Source organism: Chlorocebus sabaeus, chromosome 14 (genome assembly GCF_047675955.1).
Source record: "Chlorocebus sabaeus isolate Y175 chromosome 14, mChlSab1.0.hap1, whole genome shotgun sequence".
Taxonomy (NCBI): domain Eukaryota; kingdom Metazoa; phylum Chordata; class Mammalia; order Primates; family Cercopithecidae; genus Chlorocebus; species Chlorocebus sabaeus.
The window spans coordinates 98,614,552-98,630,986 of NC_132917.1; the positions used below are offsets into that span (position 1 = coordinate 98,614,552).

At 41.1% G+C, this 16,435-nt stretch overlaps 1 protein-coding gene across 2 annotated transcripts in view; it reads right to left on the minus strand.

The window, feature by feature from the left end:
• Positions 1-16,435, minus strand: part of TMEM131 (transmembrane protein 131) — a 247,746-nt gene that overhangs the window by 120,188 nt on the left and 111,123 nt on the right. For both annotated transcript variants that reach the window (XM_008008079.3, XM_008008080.3), the window contains exon 4: positions 15,559-15,627. In XM_008008079.3, the coding sequence (XP_008006270.1) occupies positions 15,559-15,627 (69 nt within the window). The remainder of the gene's footprint in view (positions 1-15,558; positions 15,628-16,435) is intronic.

Genomic DNA, 16,435 nt, shown 5'->3' on the forward strand with positions numbered 1-16,435 from the left:
CAGAGGCACCTGGAACGCCAGCGAGACAGAACCGTTCACGCCCCTGGAAAGGGGTGCTGGAGCCAGGGACCCAAGTGGTCTGGCTCAGCGGGTCCCACCCCCACGGAGCCCAGCAAACTAAGATCCACTGGCTTGAAGTTCTTGCTGCCAGCACAGCAGCAGTCTGAGGTCACCCTGGGACGATGGAGCTTGGTGGGGGGAGGGGCGTCTGCCATTGCTGAGGCTTGAGTAGGTGGTTTTACAATCACAGTGTAAACAAAGCCACTGGGAAGTTCGAACTGGGTGGAGCCCACTGCAGCTCAGCAAGGCTGCTGTAGCCAGACTGCCAGATTTCTCTTCTCTGGGCAAGGCATCTCCGAAAAAAACGCAGCATCCCCCATCAGGGGCTGATAAATAAAACCCCCAACTCCCTGGGACAGAGAACCTGGGGAAAGGGACAGCTATGGGCGAAGCGTCAGCAGACTTAAACATCCCTGCCTGGCAGCTCTGAAGACAGCAGTGGACCTCCCAGCACAGCGTTTGAGCTCTGCTAAAGGTCAGACTGCTTCTTCAAGTGGGTCCGACTCCCGTGTATCCTGACTGGGAGAAAACTCCCAGTAGGGGCCAACAGACACCTCATACAGGAGAGCTCTAGCTGGCATCTGGCAGTGCCCCTCTGGGACGAAGCTTCCAGGGGAATGATCTTTGCTGTACTGCAGCCTCCGCTGGTGACACCCAGGGCAAACAGGGTTGGGAGTGGACCTCCAGCAAACCCCAGCAGACCGGCAGCAGAGGAGCCTGACTATCAGAAGGAAAACTAACAAACAGCAAGGAAGAGCATGTCCACTCAAAGACGCCATCCAAAGGTCACCAACATCAAACACCAAAGGTCACCAACATCAGACACCAAAGGTAGATAAATCCACAAAGATGGGGAGAAACCAGTATAAAAAGGCTGAAAATTCCAAACACCAGACGGCCTCTTCTCCCCCAAAGACTCACAACTCCTCACCAGCAAGGAACAAAACTGGACAGAGAATGAGTTGGACAAATTGACAGAAGTAGGCTTCAGAAGGTGGATAACAGCAAACTCCTCCAAGCTAAAAAAATATGTTCTAATTCAATGCAAGGAAGCTAAGAACCTTGAAAAAAGGTTAGACGAATTGCTAACTAGAAAAACCAGTGTAGCGAAGAACATAAATGATCTGATGGAGCTGAAAAATACAGCATGAGAACTTCATGAAGCATACACAAGTTTCAATAGCCGAATCGGTCAAGTGGAAGAAAGGATATCAGTGATTGAAGATCAGCTTAAGGAAATAAAGAGTGAAGACAAGATTAGAGAAAAAAGAATAAAAGGAATGAACAAAGCCTCCAAGAAATATGGAACTATGTGAAAAGACCAAATCTACATTTGATTGGTATACCTGAAAGTGACGAGGAGAATGGAACCAAGCTGGAAAACACTCTTCAGGTTACTATCCAGGAGAACTTCCCCAAACTAGCAAGACAGGCTAACATTCAAATTCAGGAAATACAGAGAACAGCACAACAACATTCCTCGAGAAGAGCAACGCCAAGACACATAATTGTCAGATTATGTGACACTGACCAAGGTTGAAATGAAGGAAAAATTGTTAAGCGCAGCCAGAGAGAAAGGTCGGGTTACCCACAAAGGGAAGCCCATCAGACTAACAGGATCTCTCGGCAGAAACCCTACAAGCCAGAAGAAAGTGAGGCCCAATATTCAACATTCTTAAAGAAAAGAATTTTCAAACCAGAATTTCATATCCAGCCAAACTAAGCTTCGTAAGTGAAGGAGAAATAAAATCCTTTACAGACAAGCAAATGCTGAGAGATTTTGTCACCACCAGGCCTGCCTTACAAGAGCTCCTGAAGGAAGCACTAAACATGGAAAGGAACAACAGGTACCATCCACAGCAAAAACATAACGAATTGTAAAGAACATCAACACTATGAAGAAACTGCAACTAACAGGCAAAACCACCAGCTAGCATCATAATGACAGGATCAAATTCACACAAAACAGTATTAAACTTAAATGTAAATGGGCTAAATGCCCCAATTAAAGACACAGACTTGCAAACTGAATAAAGAATCAAGGTCCATCAGTGTGCTGTATTCAGGAGACCCATCTCACATGCAAAGACACATAGGCTCAAAATAAAGGGATGGAGGAATATTTACCAAGCAAATGGAAAGGAAAAAAAGCAGGAGTTGCAATCCTAATCTCTGATAAAACAGACTTTACATCAACAAAGTTCAAAACAGACAAAGAAGGGCATTATATAACGGTAAAGAGACCAACGCAACAAGAAGAGCTAACTATCCTAACTATATATGTGGCCAATACAGGAGCATCCAGATTCATAAAGCAAGTTCTTAAAGACCTACAAAGAGACTTAGACTCCCACACAATAACAGTGGGAGACTTTAACACCCTACTGTCAATATTAGACAGATCAATGAGACAGAAAATTAACAAGGATATTTAGGACTTGAACTCAGCTCTGGACCAAGCAGACCTAATAGACATCTACAGAACTCTCCACCCCTAATCAACAGAGTTGACATTCTTCTCCGCACCACATCACACTTATTCCAAGATTGACCACATAATTGGAAGTAAAACATTCCTCAACATATGCAAAAGAACAGAAATCATAACAAACAGTTTCTCAGACCACAGTGCAATCAAATTCAACTCAGGATTAACAAACTCACTCAAAACCACACAACTACATGGAAGCTGAACAACCAGCTCCTGAATGACTACTGGGTAAATAACAAAATGAAGACAGAAAAAAGATGTTCTTGGAAACCAATGAGAACGAAGACACAACGTACCAGAATCTCTGGGGCACATTTAAAGCAGCGTGTAGAGGGAAATTTTTACCACTAAATGCTCATCAGAGAAAGCAGCAAAGATCTAAAATCGACAACATAACTTCAAAATTAGAAGAACTAGAGAAGTAACAGCAAAAAAATTCAAAATCTAGCAGAAGACAAGAAATAACCAAGATCAGAGCAGAACTAAAGGAGACAGAGATACAAAAAAACCCTTCAAAAAAAAATCAATGAATCCAGGAGCTGGGTTTTTGAAAAGATCAACAGAATAGATAGGCGGCTAGCTAGACTAATAGAGAAGAATCAAATAGATGCAATAAAAAATGTTATGGGGATATCACCGCTTATCCCACAGAAATACAAACTACCATCAGAGAATACTATAAACACCCCTACACAAATAGACTAGAAAATCTAGAAGAAATTGATAAATTCCTGGATACATATACCCTCTCAAGACTAAACCAGGAAAAAGTCGAATCCCTGAATAGACCAATAACAAGTTCTGAAATTGAGGCAGTAATTATTAGCCTACCAACCAAAAAAAGTTCAGGACCAGACAGATTCACAGCCAAATTCTACCAGAGGTACAAAGAGGAGCTGGTACCATTCCTTCTGAAACTATTCCAAATAATAGAAAAAGAGGGAATCCTCCCTAACTCATTTTATGAGGCCAGCATCATCCTGATCCAAGCCTTGGAAGAGACACAACAAAAAAAGAAAATTTCAGGCCAATATCCCTGATGAACACCGATGCGAAAATCCTCAATAAAATACTGGCAACCTGAACAGCACATCAAAAACCTTACCCACCACGATCAAGTTGGCTTAATCCCTGGGGTTCAAGGCTGGTTCAACACAAGCAAACCAATAAAGGTAATCCATCACATAAACAGAACCAATAACAAAAACCACCTGACTATCTCAATAGATGCGGAAAAGGCCTTCGACAAAATTGAACACCCCTTCTGTCAATAAACTAGGTATTAATGGAACATATTTCAAAATAATAAGAGCTATTTATGACAAACCCACAGCCAATATCATACTGAATGGGCAAAAACTGGAAGCATTCCCTTTGATAACTGGCAAAAGACAAGGATGCCCTGTCTCACCACTCCTATTCAACATAGTATTGGAAATTCTGGCCAGGACAATCAGGCAAGAGAAAGAAATAAAGGGTATTCAAATAGGAAAAGAGGAAGTCAAATTGTCTCTGTTTGCAGATGACATGATGGTTTATTTAGAAAACCCCACTGACTCAGCCCAAAATCTCCTTAAGCTGCTGATAAGCAACTTCAGCAAAGACTCAGGATACAAAATCAATGTGCAAAACTCACAAGCATTCCTACACACCAGTAACAGACAAACAGCCAAATCATGAGTAACTCCCATTCACAATTGCTACAAAGAGAACAAAATACCTAGGAATCCAACTTACAAGGGATGTGAAGGACCTCTTCAAGGAGAACTACAAACCACTGCTCAAGGAAATAAAGAGAGGACACAAACAAATGGAAAAACATTCCATGCTCATGGATAGGAAGAATCAATATCATGAAAATGGCCATAGTGCCCAAAGTAATTTACAGATTCAATGCTATTCCCAAGCTACCACTGACTTTCTTCACAGAATTGGAAAAAGCTACTTTAAACTTCATACGGAACCAAAAAAGAGCCTGAATAGCCAAGACAATCCTGGGCAAGAACAACAAAGCTAAAGGTATCACACTGCATGACATCAAACTATACTACAAGGCTACAGTAACCAAAACAGTATGGTACTAGTACCAAAACAGATATACAGACCAACGGAACAGAAGGGAAACCTCAGAAATAACACCACATATCTACAACCATCTGATCTTTGACAAACCTGATACAAGCAATGCAGAAAAGACTCCCTCTTTAATAAATGGTGTTGGGAGAACTGGCTAGCCATATGCAGAAAACTGAAACTGGACCCCTTCCTTACACCTTATACAAAAATTAACTCAAGATGGATCAAAGACTTAAAAGTATGACCCAGGACCATAAACACCCTAGAAGAAAACCTGGGAAATACCATTCAGGACATAGACATGAGCAAAGACTTCATGACTAAAACACCAAAAGCAATGGCAACAAAAGCCAAAATTGACACATGGGATCTAATTAAACTAAAGAGCTTCTGCACAGCCAAAGAAACTATCATCAGAGTGAACAGGCAGCCTACAGAATGGGAGAAAAGTTTTGCAGTCTATCCATCTTACAAAGGGCTAATATCCAGAATCTACAAGGAACTTAAACAAATTTACAAGAAAAAAAGATCCCATCAAAAAGTGGGCAAAGGATGTGAACAGACACTTCAAAGGAAGATATTTACGCAGCCAATAAAAATATGGAAAACAGCTCATCATCCTGGTCATTAGAGAAATGCAAATCAAAACCACAATGAGATACCATCTCACACCAGTTAGAATGGTGATTATTAAAAAGTCAGGAAACAACAGATGCTGGAGAGGATGTGTAGAAATAGGAACGCTTTTATCCTGCTGGTGGGAGTGTAAATTAGTTCAACCATTGTAGAAGACAGTGTGGCGATTCCTCAAAGATCTAGAACTAAAAATACCATTTGACTCAGCAATCCCATTATTGGGTATATACCCAAAGAACTATAAATCATTCTACTATAAAGACACATGCACACATATGTTTACTGCGGCACTATTCACAATAGCAAAGACTTGGAAGCAACTCAAATGTCCATCAATAGACTGGATAAAGAAAATGTGGCACATATACAACACGTAATACTGTGCAGCCATAAAAAAAGATGAGTTCATGTTCTTTGCAGGGACATGGATGAAGGTGGAAACCATCATTCTCAGCAAACTACCACAAGAGCAGAAAACCAAACACCGCATGTTCTCACTCGTAAGTGGGAGTTGAACAATGAGAACACATGGACATATGGAGGGGAACATCACACACCAGGGCCTGTCAGGGGCTGTGGGGCTAGGGGAGGGATAACATTAGAAGAAATACCTAACGTAGGTGATGGGTTGATGCGTGCAGCAAACTACCATGGCACATATATACCTGTGTAACAAAACTGCACATTCTGCACATGTACTCCAGAACTTAAAGTAATAATTAAAACAACAACAACAACAAAAAAACATAATGAGCAAAAAAGAAAAAAAAAAACAAAAACAAAAAACAAAAACCAAGCTAGTCTTTCTCTGCTCTCTCCAGCCCTTTCTCACATCTGCCTACCATGGTTATCCCCCAGAAGCTTCATTCGGTGAGTATAATAAATATTTTCATCCTGCTGGTGTGTGTCCATGTGTGACATCAACAGTCTTGATATCTGAACCAAATTTTGGGCGGGGCTCCATCTCATCTCAGCAGGATTACCACCAGCTTCCATGGAAGCAGAGAGAAGGCAGTGTCCACCCCTGCCAGTTAGACTCTGTTGCTTTACAACAGAGCTTCCCAGTGGAGGGAAGACACAGAATGCAAGGCTGAAGAGCAATCGGCGAATTTCTTCCCATTGCTGTAGGAAAAGGATACTGGCAGTGAGAGAGAAGAAGCCAATACACAGGGAAGCAGAAATAAGAGACAGAAGACTCCTGGTGGTGTTAGAGCAAGGGAATGCTGTTGTTCCTAGGTGCCAGCTGCATCTCTGACTTTCCTGCAGATATATTACGGTTCTCAGTCTTCTAATATATTCTCATTTTTGCCTGAATTAGTTTCAGATTTCTGTCACTTAAAATCGAACAACTACAGCCTTGACGAAAACAGAGGGAGATTAAAAGCACTCCGTAATTACTATTAATTTTCTTACAATGTCAATAATGGCACTGTAGTTATGCAGAATGTCCTTATAGAGTTGACTCCTGAACAATATGGGTTTGAACTGTGAGAGTCCACACAGATTTTCTTCCGCCTCTGACACCTGTGACAGCAAGACCATCACTTCCTCTTCAGCCTACTCAATGTGAAGACGAGGTGGGACCTTTATGATGATCCACTTCCACTTAATGAATGGGAATTTCCTTATGGTTTTCTTAACATTTTTCCTTTAGCTTCCTTTATGGTAAAAATACAGTAAATACAATACCTATAACATACAAAATATATGTTAATTGACTGCTTATATTATCAGTAAGGCTTCTGGTCAAAAGTAGGCTGTTAGTAGTTAAGTTTTTGGGGAGTCAAAAGTTGTATGTGAATTTTCAACTACGCAGTGGTGGGGAGCCCATGCCCCTAACCTGCCATGTTGCTGAAGGATCAGCTGTATGGCAGTGCGTGCTAAAGAATCAGGAATGAAAGGTCATGAGGTCAGCTGCTTTCAAATGATTCGAAAACAAAAGTATAAAGTAAATATGCAAACATGGTAACAACCCGAGTTTATGTTAAAAGTACATACATTATTTGTTCTTTCCACTTTCCTATATGTATGAAAACTTCCACAAAAAACTATCTTTAGAGGGGAGACTCAAGGTATTAATAACACGCCCAGCCCTTAGGAAGATCAGTGCTTTTGGGAAATGACATGCAGTTCTCCACAGGTGTGGAGGACATACAAGGAAGGTAAAAAGGCAGGTTTTATAATAAGAAATTTAGCATTTCTCCTGAAAGCAAATGGGAAACCATTAAAGGAATTTCTGGGCAGAGGAAATGGGGAAAATGCAAGATCAGATTTTGACGTGAAAAGTATTTCCCTGTTGACAGCACGAATCCTGAACTAGAAAGTGGCAGGCATATGGTAACAGTCCGGATGAGAAATGATGCGAAGCGGAGTTAAGAGGAGAGGGCTAAGTAGTGAGGATTAGAGAAGAACAGACGTGAAAAATTCATAGGTTTCCTTCCCGGAATGGATTTGACAGGGAAGGGGATGGAGTGCTGGGAGGGAAAGGGAAGAATCCAGGAAGCCTGAAGATTCTGGCTTTGGTGACTATGGTACCGTTCATGGACTGGAGATACAGAAGAGCAAGACATGGTGAGTTTAGGGTGGTGGTGGAGACACATGGTGAGGGAGGGGTATGACAGAGACTGGGAGATTACAGGCATATGCCAAAGGCAAGGAAGAGCCCACCCAGTAAGAAAGTGCAGAGTTGGCTGAAATGAGGTGAGGAAAGAAACGCAGCTGCACACAGCCGCAATGTGGGGATAAGCAGAGGAACATACCCCTTTGAAAGATAATTTTAAAAACAGCCTCAGGCACAGGAGGAAAACATGGACAGTGGTTCACAAGGGTACAGGCAGGGAAAGATCTGAGAGGGAGGAAGAGGTCAGCGGTGCCAGGTACCATGCACTCTCCAACAGATCAAAGTGTCACCAAACAAAAAGACCTAAAAGTAGGGCAGTTCCAGGGTTGATTAATTCAGCAGTTTGACAACATTATGAAAGACGCAGGTTCTTTCCATCTTTCCACTCTGTTAGACAAAATGCCTGTCTTTGGTGACTGCATGGTATCAGTCCTCAGGCTAGAACCCCTCACTAAATGCAAGAAGATTGCCATAGTACCCTAGGCACTGCTGCAGACAGTTATCTGGCATAAAAGATGGGTATTTATTTCTTGTGACTTTCTTTTTCTTTTTTCTTTTTTTTTGAGACAGGGTCTGGCTCTGTTGCCCATGCTGGAGTGCAGTAGTGTGATCTCAGCTCACTGCAACCTCTGCCTCCTGAGCAGCCTCCTGAATAGCTGTGACTACAGGCGCACACCACCATGCCCAGCTACTTTTAAAATATTTTTTGTAGGGATTAGGTTTCACTACGTTGCCCAGGCTGGTCTCAAACTCTTGAGCTCAAGCAATCCTCTCACCTCGACCTTCCATAGGGTTGGGATTACAGGCGTGAGCCATGGCATCTGGCTGTGACTTTTTAGAGTAAAAAAAAAAATCCTTCCCCAGAAACACCTCAGTTGACCTGTCCTCATATTATAGAGTAAAACTGGGTCACATTCACCCTTGAACAGACCGCAAGCAAGAAGAATGGAATCATTACAACTGTCTTGACTGATCAAGATTTACCCCTGAGCTAGTGACAGGGTACCAGGCCTGAAGGCTGGATAACTGGGGGCGGCGGGGGGCGGGGGGAGGGAAAAAGGGTGGGGGTAGATGTTGAATAGGTAACTAACAGGTATTAAGAGGGGCCATTCTGTATTATGGTATTCTAATCTTTTTTCACTTAATAACATTCATGTTAAAAAGAGCAGAGATTTGTGGGGGCAAAAATAAATGTAGTTAATGCAGGAAAAAACTTGAATCAACAAGTTGTATGCTTCTGAGAGTGGAAAAAACATACAATAACTTTAAAAGAGGATACATTCTAAAATATCTGATTTCCTTTAGCAGTCACTTTCTGAAGACATTGATAATTTACTTTCTGCAGTGAAAATGTACAAATTTCATTTTCTTTGTCCCAAGACTACTTTCAAGTTTCATAAAAAGAACCTTAACTTGGCCGGGCGCGGTGGCTCATGCCTGTAATCCCAGCACTTTGGGAGGCCGAGGCGGGTGGATCACGAGGTCAGAAGATTGAGACCATCCTGGCTAACATAGTGAAACTCCGACTCTACTAAAAATACAAAAAACTAGCCGGGCGAGGTGGCGGGCGCCTGTAGTCCCAGCTACTCGGGAGGCTGAGGCAGGAGAATGGCATGAATCTGGGAGGAGGAGCTTGCAGTGAGTGGAGATGGTGCCACTGCACTCCAGCCTGGGTGACAGAACGAGACTCTGTCTCCAAAAAAAAAAAAAAAAAAAAAAAAAGAACCTTAACTTAAAATTGCTAAGCAAATTCTTTCAACCACATCTCTCTTCATTTTCTAGAGTCAGAAGTTCTAAATTTAGGAAACTCTTCGTTTGTATCTATGGGGTAGCTTTGTGATATCAACTTGGCTGGGCTGAACTACAGTCCCCAGAATTCCCTTTCTAGTATGTTTTTGGTTAGGGTGAGTTACAAGTAATATTATCTCCTTAGAGCCAGAAAAGGAACACAGCAGCTATTTTGTAGCATAATATACCTTTTCCCAGTTATTCAAACACTAACCTAAGTGCTGCAGGGAGAGATTCTGCAAACATAATTAAAGTCCCTAATAGGTTGATTTTAAGTTAATAAAAATGATTATTCTAGGTGAGTCTCTTAGTCACTGGGAAGCCCTTTCCAAGAAAGCTTAGGCCCTGTCTCAGCCAAGAGGCTTCAAACAGCAGCTAGACCTGCAATTTCTCTCCTTTCCTCAGGATCTTCCCTGGATACCTACCTGTGGACAAGAAGCTTCAGTGTGTGCCCTTTGGGCTCCAGCCTGCTATCTTCCCTTCCTGACTGCCTGGCCCTGAGGGCTTTGAGCTTAACCAGCTCTCTCAACTGTATCAGCCAATTCCTTATTATAAATCCATGTGCGTGTATATATACATACAAATTCATTTAAAATCTGACTGGTTCTGCCTCTCTGATTGAACCCTTATACACGTTGGTTCACACCTGCCCCAACCCCTACATCTACAGATCCACTTCTACACTTGTGAAACATAAACTCCACTCAGTGTACTCTGACTTGACACAGAAAGTTTTAAATAATAGTAGAATGGTGACTCAGTCCTTTTGGGCTGCTATAGCAGAATAAATGACAAAGTTATTTTCCATAAATCTAGAGGCTGGGAAATCTGAGATCGTGGTGTCAGCTTGGTTGGGTTCTGGTGTGGAGCCTTCTTTCTGGGTCACAGGTGACACCTAGCTGGGTCCTCACATGGTAGAAGGGGGACAGTAGCTCTATGGGGCCTCTCTTACAAGGCCACTCATCCTATTTGTGAGATTAGGTCTGCACTCCTTACCTAAACACCTCCTAAGGCTCCACTCTGAACACCATCACATCAGAGATTAGGTTTCAACATACAAATTTTGGGAGGACACAAACACTCAGACCATCGCAGATTTTTTGTTTGTTTCTCTGCTTTGGGGAAGAGTCTTATATAACTATACTCCTTTGCTATGCTTCAAATAAATTTTCTTTACTGTGTCACCTGACCCTTGCTTGTACTGGAGTTCATCTATCCATTCACACTTCTTCCACAAATCTTCCACAATTGCTCTCAGCTCATGAGACTTCAGGTTCTCTATGACTAATAACAGTCTCTACGAGAAATCCCATTTATTTCCTCACTGGTCACAGACTAATTCTTTTATTTATTTCTTTTTTTTTTTTTGAGATGGAGTCTTGCTCTGTTGCCCAGGCTGGAGTGCAGTGGCCGGATCTCAGCTCACTGCAAGCTCCGCCTCCCGGGTTCACGCCATTCTCCTGCCTTAGCCTCCCGAGTATCTGGGACTACAGGCGCCCGCCACCTCGCCCGGCTAGTTTTTTGTATTCTTTTGAGTAGAGACGGGGTTTCACTGTGTTAGCCAAGATGATCTCGATCTCCTGACCTCATGATCCGCCCGTCTCGGCCTCCCAAAGTGCTGGGATTACAGGCTTGAGCCACCGCGCCCGGCTAATTCTTTTATTTCTTTAAGTTGCTCCTTGTTCATGACACCAAACTGTTCTTGAGGCTAAAGGTTAACTAAAAACTTTAATATTCTGTATATCCTTTCATTAAGACTCTCTCGAGGAAAAGGAAATAGTCATGGTTGTGTTTAAATCATCAGTTTCAGCACCGATCACAAAATAAAAAGTTTAAAACAATTAAAAATAAGTGAATTTAACAAATATACCCATACATTTTGATGTTTTTGATACTATAAAATAAGAGAAAATTCAATGGAATTTTTTAAAGTATGCACAATACATTAAGTTTAAAAAGCAGGTTATAAAAATGGTATGTTGAGATAATATAGATTTTTATAACTCAACAAATAAATACAGATGTTCCCCACTTTTTGTAGGTATTTTTAGTCTCAATTTCATTTACTTTGATCTTACTTATTTCCTTCCACTAATTTTGAGGCTTTGTTCTTTTCTAGTTCTTTAAGATGCATCATTAGGTTGTTTATTTGAAACCTTTCTAGTTTTCTGATGTAGGATTTATTGTTATATAAATTTGCCCCTTAATATTGCTTTTGCTATGCCCCATAGGTTTTGGTATATTGTATTTCTATTTTCATTTGTCTCAAGAAATATTTTAGTTTACCATTTAATTTCTTCCTTCACCCATTGGTCACATTCAGGAACATGTTGTTTGATTTTCATGTATTTGTAGTTTTGAATGTTCCTCTTGTTACTGATTTCTAGTTTTAAATTCCACTGTGGTCAGATAAGATAGTGGATAAAATTAATTAAAAAAATTTTTTTGAGATTGTTTCGTGTCCTAACATACGATCAATCCTGAAGAATGCTTCATGTGTTGATGATAGAAATGGTATCCTGCAGCTGTTTGGTGAAATGTTCTGTAAGTGTCTGTTAGGTCCATTTGGTTGATGGTGTAGTTTAAATCCAGTGCTGCTTTGTTGATTTTCTGTCTAGATGACCTGTCCAATGCTGAGAGTGGGCTGTTGAAATCCCCAATTCTATTACTGTACTGGGGTCTATCTCTCCCTTTAGATCTAATAGTTGCTTTTTATTTCTGGGTGCTCTAGTGTTGGGTGCATATATATTTCCAACTGTTATATTCTCTTGCTTAAATGATCCCTTTATCTCATAATGTCTTTCTTTGTTGCTTTTTACAGCTTGTCACCTGATGCCTGTTTGGCCTGATATAACTAATGCCACTCCTGCTGGCTTTTGGTTTCCATTTGGATGGATTATCTTTTTCTATCCCTTCACTATCAGTCTGTATGACTTTACAGGTGAGGTGAGTTTCTTACAGGCAGTATATAGTTGGGTGTATTATCCATTCAGCCAGTCCATATCTTTTAAATGGGGCAACTGAACCCATTTACATTCAAGGTTATTGATAGGTGAAGACCTGTTCTTGTCATATTGTTCTCTGGATGTTTTATCTTTTGTTCTGTACTTCCTTTCTTATGGTTTTTCTGTGCTTGGGTGTTTTCCACATTGATACAGTTTGACTCTTTCCTTTCTTTGTGTTTGGACGCTACTAGTGAATTTTATAGCTTCACATGTTTTCATAATGGTGGTTATTTTTTCATTTCCAGATATGAGACTCCCTTGAGAATTTCTTGTAAGGCCAGTCTAGCAGTGACGAATTTCCTTCATTTCTGCTTGTTTGTGAAAGATTTTACTCCTTTTTCATTTCTGAAATGTTGCTCTGCAGGGTATAGTGTTCTTGGCTCACAGGTCCCCCACCCCCACTTGAAGTATTTTAAATATATCATTCCATTCTTTCCCGGCCTGTAAGTTTTCTGCTGAGAAACCTGCTGTTAGTTTAATGGGAATTCCCTTATATGTGACTTGACACTTTTCTCTTGCTGCTTTTAGAATTCTTCGCCTTTAACATCTGGTAATTTGACTATAACGTGCCTCAGAGATAACCTGTTTGGGTTGACTCTAATGGGAATTCTTCGAGTTTATTGGACCTGGATGTCCATCTCAAATTTCAAGACTTGGGAAGTCTTCAGCTACTATTTCATTAAGTGTATTTTCTACACCTTTCTCCTTTCTCTTCTCCTTCTGGAATGACCACATTGCTCACTTCATGGTATACAACACGTCCTGTAGGCTTTCTTCATCGTTTTTTCTTTTTTTGTCTGCCTGTGTTATTTCAAAAGATCTGTCTTCAAGTTCAGAAATTCTTTCTTCTGCTTGGTTTAGTCTGTTGTTGAAGCTCTTGATTGCACTCATTGAATTCCTCAGCTCTGGGATTTCTGTTTGGTTCTTTTTTATGTTACCTATCTCTGTTGAATTTCTTATTCAAATCATAAATTGTTTTCTTGATTTTGCTGAACTGTGTGTTTTGTATCTCACTGAGATTCTTTAAGATTATTTTGAGTTATTTCTCTGGCATTTAGCGTATTTTCTTATGACTGGGGTCTGTTACTGAGAATTGTTTTCCTTTGGAGATATCATATTTCCTTTTCTATATTTGATGTGTCCCCATGTTGATTTCTATACATCTGGTAGAAAAGTCATTTCTTCCAATGTTATGGAGTACATTTCATAGGGAAAGACTTATTTGTATAAATGGATCTTGGAGTGTCAGACTAGTGGGGTGCACTGGCTTTGGTGCATCTGTGTGTAGGTGGGCACTGTAGTGTAGTCTCTGTGTACTTTCCTCAGTTGTGAGTCACACCTGACGTCTGTAAGTATCTCAGCAGCCTAGGCTGAGAGAGTCTGTGGGGGCAGTGGTGCAGCTTTGTTGAGGGTGGGCTCACAGGCTATTTCTCAGGTCAGGGAAGTCTGCATCCATACAGTGGGTTAGGCAGCTTGGAATCTAGCCAACTAGGGTCTGGCTCTACACCACAGGGCTGTTACTCTGGGCAGGAGCACAAGCACATGTTTAGTTTGATGACGTGGGGGTATGCCTGCCACGAGTAGCCCAAAGGGCTGTTTCTCAGGCCTAGCTATCTGTGAAACTGCTTTGTGATGTGTGGATTTATGTCACAGAGTCAAAATTTTCTTTTGACTCAGCAGGATGAAAACACTCTTTTTGGAGAATCTGTGAAGGGACATTTGGGAGCCCACTGAGGCTGCTCAGCTGAACTGGGAGTGTGTCTGCCAGGGATGGCCCGCAGGGCTGTTTTCCAGGCTTAGGATGCAGTCTCACGGCTTCTCAGATGGCTTGGGTGTCTGTTGGCTTGGGGTGGCCCATGGGGCTGTTTCTCAGGATGGGGGAGCAGACACATGGGTGTTTAGATGGCTGTGAAGCGTGTCTGCCACGGGCAGCCTATGGGGCTGTTTCTCAGGTCCAGGACACAGGTGCAAGTCTGCTCAGCTGGCCTGAGGATGTGTCTGCCAGGGGCAGCCTATGCAGCTGCTTCTCAGGTCCAGGATGTGAGCACAAGGCTGCCTGGCTGGCGTGGGGACATGTTTGCTAGGGACGACCCAGAGGGCTATTTCTTAGGCCTGAGACACAGGCACAGAGCTGCTCAGCTGGTATGGAGGTGTGTCTGCTGGTGGCTGCCCACAGGGCTGTTTTTCAGGCCCTGATTTCAGGTGCAGGGCCATTGGGCAGGCCAAGGAAATATCTTGGGGGAACATTGTGGGGCTCTTTCTTAGGTGCTGAGTGCAGGTAAGTAGCTGCTTTGCTGGCCCTTGGCTGTATTAGGTGCTTAGAGGCTAGGGGGTCTCTCCTGCTTGGGGGAGGGTGTGCAGTGGTTTGCTTAGCTCATCAAGGCAGTTCTGTGACTGAACCATGTCTGTCTGTGCATTTGCTTTTACTTGCCATTTTGGGTTGCTGATAATACTATTTGGTGATGTATAAGAGCCTGTATATTAAAAGCACATATATTAAACAAACAGAATATATTTTATTCACAAGAAGATTTTTAAATAGTAAAAATAAAAATGAAGTGCTAATCAAAACAGCTAACGGTAAGTTCTTTGCCATTTCCAAAGATTCTCTGAACCAGAGACTACAACATGAGAGTATTTTTCAAGCTTTAAAAATACTGTATGTTAGACTCCCAAAATAGTGTATGTTAGACTCCTAATAGATACTTGCTTCCTAATAGATAAATGCTTCCCATTTTCAAACTGCATTCGGTATCATTTGTTTTCCTGATGACTAGAACATATAACTTTCCCATATAGATATAACACAGGCAAAAGACAAGACAAATGCATGCGAAATACATATAATAGTTTAATGGGAAATCCAAAAATTTTAAACTTACTGTTCATGGAAATCCAGCATTGGTGGCTCAAATCGTATGGGCCTGCAATTCCCCCGGTAGAGAGATATACTGTAAATAAAAAGAAAACAAGATAAGAAGCAATTTTTCAAAATATATGTTTCCCCAAACTCTATTCAGACAGTTGACTTTGGTCATAACAATGCATTTTTTAAGAAAAATTGGGTCTAACAATCTATCAGAAATATGTTACTTTTTAAATTAGTGGAAACCAATAAAGATTGCATTTTAGAAAATGAAAAAGTAGGAGTATTTTTCTTCAAAGGATATGAAAATAGAAAATGCTCAGGCAGACTGAATGTTGAAATTTATTTGGTTGTTATAATTGGTAACGATATACTTTAATAGGTCACTTGGATTTTTTGATACATGTATGATGAATAAAGAGTTAATACAACAACATACATTTAGCAGACAATATATGAAGGCAAAAATTACGATCATATTGTAACTAGAGTGTCAAAGGACTAAACAAAAGTGAATTTGAGATAGAAATTTCCAAGAACTGAAATATCTATTTCATCTGAAAGTTTGGAATACACTAGAACTGATCTCTGATGTCCTGCCCTCAATATTTCAGTAGCCTCTTCTAACTAACCCACCTGATACCAGAACTTCTCAATAAGACAGATTTCTGAATAGCAAACCTCAGATATCATCAGGGGCTAACACTGATATAAAACATAAATGACTTTTGGTGAGGGGGGAGGTGGTTCACATGCCTAAAGTGTTTATATACTGAGAAAGTCAGAAATTCAGTCAGCCACTAAGTTTCAGAATAGTAGATTTTGATGTTTTTGTTCTAGGAAATGATGTCAGAGCAAAACCCATTTTGTGAGGCTACTTTATTTCCATCATC